At 42.1% G+C, this 14355-nt stretch overlaps 1 protein-coding gene across 2 annotated transcripts; it reads left to right on the top strand.

The window, feature by feature from the left end:
• The first annotated feature begins 2924 nt into the window (after positions 1–2924).
• Positions 2925–13345, top strand: LOC310815585 (uncharacterized protein). Of its 2 annotated transcripts, none has more exons than XM_083685424.1 (16): positions 2925–3065; positions 3475–3669; positions 4074–4219; positions 5414–5507; positions 5651–5696; positions 5923–5962; positions 6155–8230; positions 8807–8868; positions 9043–9150; positions 9455–9627; positions 9765–9870; positions 10083–10244; positions 10710–10788; positions 11819–11918; positions 12688–12893; positions 13066–13345. In XM_083685424.1, the coding sequence occupies exons 2-16, from the start codon at positions 3539–3541 to the stop codon at positions 13203–13205; spliced, it is 3669 nt and encodes a 1222-aa protein (XP_083541550.1). In that variant the 5' UTR covers positions 2925–3065; positions 3475–3538; the 3' UTR covers positions 13206–13345. The 2 variants fall into 2 exon arrangements, with proteins under 2 accessions (XP_083541550.1, XP_083541549.1); XM_083685423.1 differs by having other exon boundaries at positions 6047–8230.
• Positions 13346–14355: the final 1010 nt, after the last annotated feature.

Here is a 14355-nt window from a genome sequence, read left to right as displayed (position 1 = left end):
ATTTATTCCTATGAACAGCACTTCACTCATCCACAGAGTGCCATAGACCCAATCCACTACACCGCCTGATTGAATTGCCTAATCAGAACAAATTGTCCTCATGACAATTTGTTCAACAGCAAAGACCTGAAGGAATTGACTGATACTAAAGTGTAGGTTCTTTGACATTGTGACACGGGTTGCACTTGGTGGACCCTGTGTCATAAAGGGATACATTTACCATAATAATGGCATACCTTGCCACAAGCTGACAGCTGCTGATATCAGCTGACATGATGACGTCTGTTGACATTTATCTTTTATGACATTATCCTGACAGTATTAAAGGGTTTAAGTATTACAATGGTATCAAAAAGTGGATATGAAGAGGATGCAAGCCAACTCTATGCTGGCTCAGTACAAATTACATATTCCCAAGCCAACCAGCAGATACAAAACATATTTCCTCTAAAATAAGAAAAAATGAATTGTTTCCACTACAACCAACGTTTGAAATAGCCTACACCTGCTGTATGTCATTCATTGAATTAAGTGATCTGCAGAATCCAACATAATCATGTATAATTCATATACTGTATGTTTTATAATCATGTGCATAATAAGGGACATTCTGAATAGGCCTATAGCATAAATTAATATCCTCAAAGCAACATACCCTACTATGTGCTATAACACAATCATGTCAAATTAATTATTATATAAAACCATGCTACTTCAGCAAATCAATCATTGATAAATCTACAGAGTTGCAGTATTCCTGGGTGGCACAACAAAAACATTGCCGTGCGTGTTTACTCAAGTTACAGTTGAATGAACACTTAACACCAATAAGTCCCTCATTTGTAGCCGTAACTTAATCAAACTGCACAAAGGAAGCCACGTTGTTTGTCTTTGTTTATTCAGGTATCACCACAGATAATAATTTGAACTATAACGGCCTAATTAAATTTTGAGTGGAACATACAGGCTACCCGCAAATAATTGTCAGACAGGTGTTACAAGAATTGCATAATGATGTAGCATAAAGGCTGTGACACCTAGAAGGATGCGCATCTACAAACCTTTGTCAGTTGAGCAATTTTCTTACTCATTTTCAGATGTAGGTCTTGAGTATACTCCATTGTCAGACCTCCACCTCCCTCGTAAAACGACGTTGGAGATGAATTATATTTCCCTGTACCGGTGATAACGGACGGGTTACCAGATGCGGTATTGTACGTTTGCTGCCAACCAGTTCCAGTCGCCATCTTCCACCGTACTGTCACGAAAGCCTGTCAGTAAACAATTCCTGGCAACCAGGTTAATAAACGTTGAGTCGTTTCATTACCTTTATCTGTTCATAATTACCGGGAAACGGCAACCCCGTCAAGCTCTTTCACAGCATCGTCATCTGTTTGAGAAGCGGGTGCACTGCTTCAGTCTGTTCCCATCCCGGATCGCACAGGCTAGAGCGTCCACTGTATGCGCATGGTCCTAAACCAAATGAGGTCCAGAAGCCTAAAATCTTTTTCACCTAATTATCCAGTTTCTTTTTATTCCTTTATGAGCTTTCAGTTATAGGCTGACACCCCTCGGACTATACGGGCTTCCATGAGAGTATGGACAGCAGATGGAAACAGTGAAACAGATTCTGGTATCTATATCGGGACCACAGTAGAGAACATAATCCCCAATCTAGTAGTCGCATTTCTATAGCAATTTTACAGCATACGTCGGTGACGTTTACTGTTCGGTGATAATTGTCGATACGAGGATCTGTAGTTTGGAATGCCAAACACTCCCAAAGTGTAAACTTATTGCCAATTGAGTTGGTTCTGGGCGGTAGTCTCATGAGATTTTGGGTTTCGAGATTATGGTTGTTGTGGAACAGATTTATGCATTGCTAGTCAGCAAATGCCACTGACATGAGGGGAGGCATAAAGAGAAAATGCAGTTTATGTTTAACTGTCATAACATTGCTATTTCATTTCCCTCAGACAAACTGTTATTCATTGCCAATGGGGACTTTTTGATTCACTGTGTGGTTGTTCAGATAACATCCTTCCAGTAATGATAATTTTCATCAAAACTGACGAGGGCTGCAAAACATTGCGCATAATGGCCTACTGTGGTTCCGGTATGCCACCTGCTGGTCACATACAGTACCACCCTGATAATTTAGTAGGCCGATGATGTGTGGAGAAAGTTCTATCTATATAGTATGTTCTATAGGTATGGTTCTATCCATAGAATTAGAATAAGTTCTTTGGCCAGTGCTATATTAACGGATATATACATATATAATCAACTGCATGCAACACTGCACCTACTCAGTCTCACACAGTACCAATTAATACCAATAATTAATCACTTTTGATCTGTACTGAGGAACATGAAAAGGCAGAAGGTGAATTGTGCATTTCATCTAAACAAAGGAAGTGGCCAACAGGCAGACCAGATATCCTGTGTGAGCTGGCCCAGTTTAACAGAGTTCACAGTCTCCTGAAATAGGCTTTATACCAGACCCACAACCCTGAATGGATCCCATACCATTATCACTGTGGACTGGCCCAGTTCCAGAGAAACAAGGTGCCTCAGATGCCTAAAAATTATATTCACCAGCTATATTTGCAGTCCAGAGAGCTGTACATACTACAACTGAAGTCCAAGCTCCAAAAGATGGCCCTGCCTAAAGATGTACTGGAGGGTCTCCCTAAGATCATTATCAGGGATGTATTCAGCAAGTTCTTCAGGGACAGATGGCGATAATCGAAATGCAACGATAGATCAGACAACTCACAAATGGGTCAATATCAGGTGTTCTGTGGGTGTATCAGGAAACATGGCTTGCATGTTTCCACAGGAATTGGGTGTGTCTTGTCAGTGCATAGTTCCATGTGCCTTGAGGTTGGGTTTCAAGTGTTTTCATAAAGCAAGGACTAGGACAAGGGCGTTTACTCTGCAAAAAGGTTAATCCCTATTAGAGTATTCAAAGCATAACCTGCCGAAATAGCTCTGCCAGTTGTAAATGAATAGGCCTACATTCAGTCGCCTTCAGCTTTCATTTCCACAAAGAGAAAGACTGGGTAAGTAGCATTCAGAAACGGCTGACTTTTAAGACCAAGCAAATTTTCATGAAATTACGAGATTAATTACCAGTTGTGGCTACCTCATGCTGTGGCTTTTCCAGTGAGAGGGCGTTTTTCAAAGACAAAGCTTCAGGACAAGTGAATCATTAACTGCATATTGACAAAGCATTGAGTCACCCAGAGTCTGACAAAACAGTTTGGTGCATGTGTTGGAACGCAGTGCGACAGCGCCTTCAATTAAGTTCGCTGTTTTAAATGATCAGGCATTTCGACAGTGATTTTCACCATTCAAGATGTCCTTTTTCTCTTCTTTCTCCAACTAGATAAACCGGTTTGGCATTATTGTGTGTTTATGTGCGGTGTTTGACTGTGTATGCACAGTGAAGTCTTGTTCATTTATTTATAGAATTCTCTGGGAACTACACAGCAATCATTGCTGCATCGAGTTTACCTGACTCAGGTTTCATGTCATGATGAAGTCCTCAAGAGAGGTCTCCGAGTATTTGGATCTGACCTTTCTCTCAGCCGATGAGGAGTTGGCAATTCGACAGGTGCTTCACCGAGATGACAACCTCAGGCAGCGAGAGACAGGGCGCATAAGGTAATGAATACATATGGCCTTGCCAGATAGGCTACTGATGCAAAATAATATATATATAGTTGTTGATTTAAATATTTTCGAACCCATCCTGAAATGGTACATTATTTTTGCATGATTCATAGATCTTGGACATATGTTCCATTCGCCCCATCTGACTAGGATGATATAAATATTTACAACACACACGACATCCTAATGTAAATACATATATAATCAAGATCGAATAATTATTAATCTAATGATCTAATAATTTGAATTGATTGCTTTGCTGATAAAAGTATCATATTATAATGTAATGTATAGTAAAAGTAGAAGATATATTAATTAAATGGTTGTAAATGGTTTGTCTCGGTTATTTTTACTACTTCTAACTCTCCCTCTACATCACTGTCTTTTGATGGCAGGCGATTGCGACACTCCATTAATGACCCCGGGCAACTCAGATTTAAGTCAGGGGAGTGGTTCCAAGAGCTCCGGACCCGTCGCTACGGACGTCAGAGTGAGCCGACAGAAGTTGTCAGGTCATCAATGAGGAAAAAGAAGACACCAGGTATACTTGATAGATTTGTTGTTTACCTTTGGTGTTGCTGCCAAAGTATGTGTGCTTAAGTCCTGGTCCTGGGAATTGTTCCAGTCAAGCATTAATGGTGCGTTCGGTAGCTGTGGGAAACTCAGAGATACGAGTTCCCAAGTGGGGAATGAACACTAGAACTACCCTCCAGGTCGGAGTTCCAAGTGGGATGATGATACCTGTGTTGACGAGTTGTGGCTTATCCACTGTAGCCTTTTACCTTCTCTTCAGAAAATAGATACTGATTTTGACAGTAAATGGTAAAAATGTCAATAGTATTCAATTTCTGTACAATTTAAACATATTTCATTGTTAACAATCACTCGTATGTACACTCACTGAGCACTTCATGAGGAACACTATACTAATACTGGGTACTGGCCACTGAAGAACACTGAACTCATTGTCATGTTCATGAAACCAGTTTGAGACGACTTTTGCTTTGTGGTGCATTATCATGGTCACATGGTCAACAACAATACTCAAATAGGCTGTGGCATTCAAGCGATGATTGATTGGTATTAACGGCCCAAAGTGTGCCAAGAAAAATTCCCCACACCATTACACCACCTCCACCATGAGAAGGCGTACAAGTGTTCCTAATAAAGTGTTCCGTGAGTGTATAATGTATGTTTGTAGTTTTTTCACGTTCATTATAAAATGCAAACAAAATCTCATTGGTTGAAGAGTTGTTCGCACTAAAAGCACTCAAATGCATTCATGTCGGAGTTATGACTTTACCAACTGGCAGCTGAGTTCCCAAGAACCAAACAAACACACCATTCCACACATGCTTTACCTAATCATTAAGCCCTTGATTGGTTGAATCAGGTGTGGTAATGTTGGGCTGGAACAAAAGCCTGCACATCTCTAACATTCACACGTGTTGTGTGGTTATGATACATAATATGAATATATTTTATTCTGTCTTTCGTAGCTTATAGGTTCTTAGGCCTATATCAGTAAAATAACTGTAATTATTCATCATTTGAACTGTAAATGAAAAAACCTAGTCTCCCCTTTTTCAATCTGCTGAATACCCACCATTGACAGCTCTCTTGTTCTCTCTTTCACTCTCCAGAAAGAAGGATAATGATTGTAGTTCGATAATCCATTCTGAAACCTGGACTCATCGAAGAGGCGTAATGGTTGTATGTATTGTCTGCTTTGTAGCTCCCAGGGGTAATTTCCACAGTGATGTCAGACAAGCAGACAATAAAGAAGGAGAAAAGGAGAAAAATGAGCCACAAACCAAGACATCTGGCATGTAAGATTACTCAAAGATAATAACTTGTACTTTTGAAGTGATTTCTAGTCATGTGATCGTTTTAACAGACTGTCGTAATGTACTTGCACTTTTCTCAATTATTTTAGCACAAAACTTAGCATTTCCTCTTTTTCCACTCATAGTCAGACACCATATACCAGTTTCCTGAACCCTGCTTTTCGTGAAGAGGTAGGTCTTACTGCACTCCAAGTTGCTCACACAAGTCTCGAACCATTGTATTGCCAACACGTGACAGTGGCCAAAATACCCAATGTTAACCAGTTACGCCACCGAAAAGGTAGCAATTGGATGGCACGAGTGGGGGTATTACAGTTTGAGGAGTGAGTATTCACCTTTTCAACTTGACTGCATACAGTATGCTGTATACTGACAGTGATAATTTTGTAATCCACAGGCTAATCGGGAACGTATCAATGAGAAAATCACTGAGACCAGTGAGTACAAATCATGTAGCTCCTCAGACCTACAGTATATACTGTGTGCATAGAGGAAACTAACTAACTGATCCTTTATTACAGAAACCACCTCTGTTGATGTTTCTGAAGAGAAGCTCTCTCTCCACAGGCCTCACAAAGAAACTGCCAGTGAGGAAATAAGCACTAACCCTTTTATATTTTCAAACCCAGAGACGCCTTACTTTAGTACAACTGACACTGATCACCAATCTCTGAACCTGAAGTCTGGCGAAAACCTAGAGGGAGAATCTTCTCATGCTGGAAACGCAGACATTGAGTCTCAGACCGGTCCTACCGCGCTGTCTTGTCCCGACTTTCTAACCAAACCGATAACAGAGGCTTCTGACACCATCACATACCTGGAATCCAGCGGGGGATTGGCTGTGCCTCCAGAAATAAGGGATGGAAAAAAGCAGAGCAGCGCGTCTGTGGACCCAAACACACGGACACTACCAGAGGTGGAAGACAGAGAGAAGAACGCTCTTACTGGGGTGGTACCAGAGGTGGAAGACAGAGAGAAGAACGCTCTTACTGGGGTGGTACCAGAGGTGGAAGACAGAGAGAAGAACGCTCTTACTGGGGTGGTACCAGAGGTGGAAGACAGAGAGAAGAACGCTCTTACTGGGGTGGTACCAGAGGTGGAAGACAGCTTCAAAGAAGACAGAGAGATGACCCCAGCAAAGGTTCATACTGGGGTTTTATCACCCAGTGGTGAGGAACAAGATAGGACAGAGGATACTCCATCTTTAAAGATATTGGTGCAGAGCAGCCGCATAAGGCCTAAGTCTAAGGTCCCAAACACATGGACACCACCAGAGGTGGAAGACAGCTTCATAGAAGAAGACAGAGAGATGACCCCAGCAAAGGCTCATACTGGGGAACAGGATAGGACAGAGGATACTCCATCTTTAGAGATTTCGGTGCAGAGCAGCCGCATAAGGCCTAAGCCTAAGGACCCAAACACATGGACACCACCAGAGGTGGAAGACAGCTTCATAGAAGAAGACAGAGAGATGACCCCAGCAAAGGCTCATACTGGGGAACAGGATAGGACAGAGGATACTCCATCTTTAGAGATTTCGGTGCAGAGCAGCCGCATAAGGCCTAAGCCTAAGGACCCAAACACATGGACACCACCAGAGGTGGAAGACAGCTTCATAGAAGAAGACAGAGAGATGACCCCAGCAAAGGCTCATACTGGGGAACAGGATAGGACAGAGGATACTCCGTCTTTAGAGATTTCGGTGCAGAGCAGCCGCATAAGGCCTAAGCCTAAGGAGGATGTGACCACAGGAGCGATGTACACCGTGGAGAAGCCCCAAGGTGATGATTTACTGGATAGATCAGAGAACAACAGGAGTCGTGATGGTGAACTTAGAGAGCATGAGGAGTCTCCTGGTTCTCCCTTTTCAGAAATCCTGAATCAGAGTGATCCATTAAAGCTTGATTATGAAGATGTGTGGAACAATGACCCTTTAAAGCTCGGCCAAGATGTTTCAATAACAGATTGTCAGGAACCTCAACTGGCCATGGACCAGAGCTTCGGTGAGCCTCCATTGCTTGATGAAACACAATCTCTTGGCAGAAATTACCCCTTGCCTATCATTGAGGCATCTGAAACTACGAAACACCCCCAGCAGTCACTCCAAGAGACCTTAAAGGCTGTAGCCATAGGAACACAAATTTCTGTAGATGATTCATCTACAAAAGAGGAGGCTGAACCTGGGATGGACAGCATTGTCTCTTCAGATAGATGTTCTCCATTTGCTGTGCGTTCTGTAGAAGAAGACATAGTTTTACCCAGTGATCCCTATAAACCCAAGGAGGACACTGGTGTGGAGAAAGAGGAGAAACTCAAAGAGTTAAGCAAGAAACGTCTCCCTGAGACTGAAAAGGTGGAGGACATGACCCATGACATAGAGATGGACCCAAGAGTTTCTACAGGAGTTTTGGGTGAAGAAAACATGAAACCGATGCAGTTTCTAAATCAAACGTATAAAAAGGAATCACTTAGCAAAGCTGTGGATGGTCAGACATCTTCTTTAGATGTAGATGAAATTGAGAAGTCTGAGGAAGAAACTGAGGACAAACTGTCCTCAACTTTGGATAAAAGCCCTGTAAAGTCAAAGTCATCTGCCTCTGAGGAATTCATCACCACACAAGATGTTAATCTGGAGAGAGTGAACTACCCCATTCCCCAAATAGTGGTGTTTTCTTCTGAATCCCCAGCCACAGACGAGACAGAAGGTATTCAAGCGTTTTCTTTATTCTTCATTTACTATGCTATGTATGTGGGATTTGGGATTTTGCTATGTATGTGGCATTTTGCTATGTATGAGGCATTTTGCTATGTAGTGTTTGTGGGATTTCCTTCAAAGCTGATGTACAGCTCAAGCTGTGGCTTCCCTAGATGTGATGTTGTTGTTTGCCCAACTGTCATAGTACAGTTGAAAGGATCTCTTTCCTTGCCCAAAGCTTTGGCAACAAGAATGTGTTTTGCTGCTAAAAGAAATCCTTAGTCACAGCCTAGATATTACGGATGTGCTTTTCTGCAGAGAGGCACAAGCTGTCAGAGGTAAAGAACAATGTGTTTGAGAGTAACATTTCCTTGTATGAGACAGCCTGTGGCTATGATATTTGAGGAGCAGCAACATCACACCCCGCTGTTCTGCCACCCGTCATGCCTGTTTGATGTTATCTGACACTTTCAGAGATTCACTATGCCAGAGTTTGAGACAAGGAATTTCACAAATGCCGATTAAGGAAACTCACATGGCAAACGGGTTGTTGATGCTTTGTGTGCTTGTTTCCGCTCTGGTTTAGGACGACCTGATGCAACTCAGAAAAAACCTTCAGAGGGAGGCAAACCTATGGAGACCTTGGAGGTTAGATGTCTGAATACTCACAAGAACACAAGAACGCATGTCTAAACAAGCAAACATGGATAAATGCATACACTCATAGAAACTCATGCATACATGCACACGTGCACACACATGCACTGAACACAGGCTGAAGACTTTCATGTTCCCTTTTCTCCTCTGCTGTTCTCTCCTCAGGACGAGGCTTTGGACTCAGAGGATGACCATAGCTCTGTCTCCAGCTTAGGCTCTGAATTCTCTAATAGAAGAGGTTTTGGCTCCTCCAATGCTTTGTCTGTCTCTGGGGTAAGACTTCTGCACAAAGACTGTTATCACTGAACACATGGAGGTGTGGAAGATATGGCCTCAAATAAAGAGAGGAAGACCATTCTCAAAGGCCTAGTCTATCTATTTGATTAAATAATTGTTTATTAAGCTGAGATCTTTCTGTATTGTTTCTAGGCATCAACACGTTTGTTTTGTCAAGAAAGGAACTTTAAGTAACACCTCCAGAAACATAATTTGTTACTATTACAGTTATAGGCCTTATGACCGAGGGTTAAAGTAAAATGTGGATAAACTTTTAAATGTCCCTCCCGTTCTCCCGTAGCGCACAGGGAGTTTGCTGAGTGTGTACAGTGACGCGGGGGACTTTGGGAACGTGACGGTCCAGGGGGCGGTGGAGTTTGCTCTGAGACACAGTAAGGCTGGGGAATTCATCATCAGCATAGAGCAGTGTCAGGACCTGGCCTATGGCAACGCTCGCAAACTACGCACAGACCCGTGAGCTCAATGCACCACACACACACACACACACACACACATACACACACACACAATCTGTTAGCTCAACACACCAGATTATCTTCTGGCCATGGCATCTGCATTAAATGATGGACAATACACCCTCTGTTCTGCAGTTATGTGAAGACCTATCTCTACCCTGACAAATCCCGCCACAGCAAGAAGAAGACCTCCATCAAAAAACGTACTGTTAACCCAATCTATGGTGGAGAGACACTGAAAGTAGGTTGTGCCATATTGCAAGACATGATATGAAATATCCACAAATATGATAAGACACTGTCTTGTTCTTTTTATTTGCCCAGTCAATACGTGCCACTTAACAATATCTGACCCCATTGCAAATGAAAGATGTTAGGATTTGTTAGACAGGAACAGATCAAAATGCTGCGATTGCATTACAGATATTACAGCGTTTTAACCTCTCCCTCCAGTACAAACTAAAGATGGATGACCTGAAAGGCAGGACACTGAACCTGTCTGTTTGGCACAATGACTCCAGAGGCAGAAATGTCTTTCTGGGTCAGGTAGAGATCAACCTGAAGACTTGGGACTGGGGGCACGAGGCTCTGACCTGGTACAACCTACAGCCCAAGGTAAATCACATACAGGATAGAACACTACTGAGAAATGTCGTACTGTATGTGCCTGCACTAAACTCAAGCATGGACTGAGTGAGAGTAACAGTGATTTGAACTTCGAGTTCACTGCACACTGTGTTCTGTAAGTGGTGGATAATATCCAGACCCTGTTTGGCACTCTGCCAGTTGTCCTGACAGTGACCTGACCAGAGAAGAGAAATTTAGCAAGGGTGCTCATTATTTCTGAGAAGCTCCTTGTCCACCCTGGTTATAAAACATCATTCACTTCCTGATGGGGGAGGAGAAAACCTCAAGTTTCAAGACTGTTTAGTTAAGAAGAGAATAATATGGACAAACTCAACTGGACACTAACCCTCCAAGATCAACATTGATCCTCGAGGTGAAATACTACTGTACATGTCATGGTGCTAAATGCCACCAGGTATTTGAGTCATGTATATTGTGTTTGTTTTTTTCCAGAACCCTGAAGGCCAGGAGTGTCCTGAATATCATGGGCTGTTGACAGTTGCACTGAAATACGTCCCTCCAGGATCTACAGGTACAGGCAGCCACTCAACTGTACCTCCCATCAATCTGCACAGCCCCTTGGCTTTCCCACAATCCTCACTGTTAGAAGAAAAGCATGCGTATTGTGTTTTAAAACCATAAAAAGTGGTATCGGGTGTGGGAATGTATTTTTATAGCCCTATAACTATAGCCTTACAACTATGAATTGTGTAGTTTATAAATTACATCATATGAATATGATAACCATACACTCAACACTGAAGCAAAAAATGCAGGTAAACTATTTGAAAATTAAACTTCCGTAGCATATCTTTATTAAAAATATAATAAATATGGACACTCCGCCATTTCTCTGTCAGAGAGTTGAGTGTGAGGCCAAGTAGTCTCCAACATTGTTGCTTTTTTAGGCTTTTATACTGCTTGTAGTTGCAAGTGACCAAGTTTGATTACATTGATTACATTAAGTCCTTGGATTCATTGATAGTTCCTGTATCTCTTGTATATGTGTGTATAGGTATGCTAACTTGTTCCTTTGCAAACCAGGATAAAAAAAAACCACATTGACAGTTAACCATACCATAGCATATAGTAGATTGTAGATCTATCAATGCATTTCAGTACTTACTGGTTATGTGCACACACACACACACACTTAATCAGTGCAACTGTGCACACACGGTAGTAAAACCTCAAAAAGCAAAGTTGGGAGATTCTTGAGTACACTCTACAACTGCATTCTGTCAGCACCAGAGGCGTGTCCATGCGTTATAATGCTTCCCGTTGCATATAATTAGCTGAGCAAACAAAATGACTCGTAAGCCTTTTTTAAATAACATTTAATGATACGTTATGTATGGTCTGCAAGCACCAGCGAAAGAAAGGTTTTGAATGCTTTCAGTGTTTCATTTTGGGGTTTTGCAACACTTTCTTTTAAGTATACAGGGTCACGCCGCACTGTCCAGACACCAGTGTCACATTACTGAAGTGCTGTACGTATGAGACACTGTACAATATAGCATATAGCTCTCTGGCCTTCAGTGTTCTTGTGATGGATATTGCAGGCGGAGCTCAGGCCACCTCAGGGGAGATCCATGTGTGGCTGAAGGAGGCCAGGGAGCTGAAGAGGCTGAAGCCGCAGGGCGTCGACTCCTTTGTCAAATGGTGGGTGAGCAGCAGACCTGTGAAATAATTGCCCCAAGGGGGCGCTTAGTGGCGTAGCACACTAATGTGCATACCACGTAATCGCAAGGTTCCTGGTTCGATTCCGACCCTCGACATATCTTGCATGTCATCCCTCCTCTCTCCCACCCATCCTTCCTGTCAATCTCTACTGTCTCTATCGCAATAAAAAAGCAGAAATGCCCTAAAAACATATTTAAAAAATAATAATAATAATAATAATAGCCCTAAGGCATAGCACCTCCAACGGGATTGTTTTCACTGTGGTATTTTACTCATTTTCCTGGCATCGGATTCAAACCAGACTTTGTACAAAGCGGCTCAGACAGTATTTCTGTGTGTGTTTTGCTTTGATGCGTATCAAGGGCCTCATGGGTGTGTATCTTATCTGCCCCTCTCTTTCTTGTAATAAGGCAGGAAACTCAGTGCACAAGGGCAGATGTGTCACTGTGTTTGCTCTACTATCTCTCATGCAATTTCCTGTGAACGTCAGTGTGTTTTCTTGTCCGTGTGCTCAGCCCGTTTCATGGTACTATGATACCATGGTTTCACAACACTAGGTCAGTACGCGTTTGTGTCAATTACATGTTGCCAGACACGAATAAGAAAGAAATGTCCACTAATTATTTTCTCCTTTATTACATTCGTTACATTAGTTACAATGTTTCAACCATTACATTGTAGGTCTTCCTCATTAAGAATTAGGCTTAAATTCTCACACCCCTATGTGTTCACTTTTCTTTTGTTGTAGTTACATGTTGCCAGACACGAGTAAGAAGAGTCGTCAGAAGACACGGGTGATGAAGAAGAGTCAGGAGCCTGTGTATAACCACGCCATGGTGTACGACGGTTTCCGTAGCACTGAGGTCAGAGAGGCGTGCTGCGAGCTGACCATCTGGGACCACAACAAACTCTCCAATCAGTTCCTGGGAGGGGTGCGACTCAGTCTGGGCACAGGTGACTGTTTAACACTATTTAGACCAGTGTTCTGTAATCCTGGCCTAGGACTTGATGATTGGCCTGGTCGCATTTGACTATGAGTTTGGAAGTTAAGGTAGAGGTCTTTGTTTTTTTGGTATAGTCAGTCATTCAATCTTGTGCAATGCCTTGTTTTCCTGTTTGATTCCAGGACAAAGCTATGGCAAGAAAGTCGACTGGATGGATTCTGTCAACCAAGAGATTCAACTGTGGGAAAAGATGCTATCCAGCCCAAACGTTTGGGTCGATGGAGAGATCCCTCTTCGCTCTTCAATGACCCCCAGGAAATAGACTCCCCCAGGAAAAATAATCAGACTCTTATACTTTGGTGTGGTGATTAGGGTACTGAACAATCGGGAGTTGTGTGTGTGTATGTGTAATCAGCTTCTGTGTTCGGTGAATGATGATATGTGGGAAGTTCCGACATTAATCCCTCAAACTATCAACATACAGTGCCCTACGTAAGTAATGTGACAGTGAAGCATTTTTTTTCTTACTTTGACTCTCATCCAATGAATTTGGAGGCATTTGCTTCACCAATTAAGACAAGTTAGCCAGTTCTAGTGGCAGCTATACATGCCCTAACATTAACACCCCCTCCACCATGTTTCACAGATGAGGTGGTATGGTGCTTGGGCAGATCCTTTTTTCTCCAAACTTTCCACTTGCAATCACTCTGGTACATGATCATATTAATCTTGTCCACAAGACCTTTTTCCAGACCTCTGCAGTCTTTTTTGGTACTTTTTAGCAAACTGTAACCTGACCATCCATTTTGAGGATAACTAGTGGTTTGCACCTTGCAATGAAGCATCTGTAGTCTGTAATCTGTAATCTGTGGGACATTTGTTTTCGGGTTTTTCTTAATTATGGAGAGCCTTCTTTGGTCCTCCACTGTGGAAGTGTTCCTTGGCCTACCAGCCCGTTTGTGATTGCTGTTGATTTTATTTTGGCATGCCTAAGGTTTTGGCTTTGTTTCTGATCGTTAGATTTTTTTCCGTTTTTTTCAGCCGAATAATGGCTTCCTTGACTTTCATTGACACCTCTTTGGTCCTCATGTTGACACCAATAGCAAATGCCAAAGGCAAATGCAAAGCCTAGAATCAAAACTAGACATTGACAGCTCCCTTATGCCTGCACAAATGATGTGATGATGTTTGATTTAAAACCCAAAATTTTGGAATGTAGAGCTAAAAGAAGAAAGAATGCTTCACTGTCCCACTACTTATGCAGGGAACTGTATTTCGCATACATTGTTTACCAAGAGGTGTCTGGCCAGACCCAATAATGAAAACATGAAAAAGCCACAATCTTTCAAAAAAGTAATACTTTTTTCACTCTATCATTTAAAACAGAAAATGTTTTGCCAAAAAAAAAAAGGTTTACAATTTACACAATTTAATAGTTTATAAGATAAAACCAATTTCCAGAGGGAAAATAA

This window comes from Argentina silus, assembly GCF_951799395.1.
Source record: "Argentina silus genome assembly, chromosome: 14".
Lineage (NCBI taxonomy): Eukaryota > Metazoa > Chordata > Actinopteri > Argentiniformes > Argentinidae > Argentina > Argentina silus.
The sequence above is the reverse complement of the archived record's forward strand: the minus strand, read 5'-3'. Positions and strand labels throughout refer to the sequence as shown.

Excerpts from the sequence above, each read along its gene's own strand:
- LOC310815585 (XM_083685423.1), top strand. The coding sequence starts at position 3,539 with ATGATGAAGTCCTCAAGAGAGGTCTCCGAGTATTTGGATCTGACCTTT. Across the intron at positions 5,508-5,650 it reads CAAACCAAGACATCTGGCAT|TCAGACACCATATACCAGTT; the intron begins GTAAGATTACTC and ends TTCCACTCATAG. Across the intron at positions 5,963-6,046 it reads TGAGAAAATCACTGAGACCA|AAACCACCTCTGTTGATGTT; the intron begins GTGAGTACAAAT and ends CCTTTATTACAG.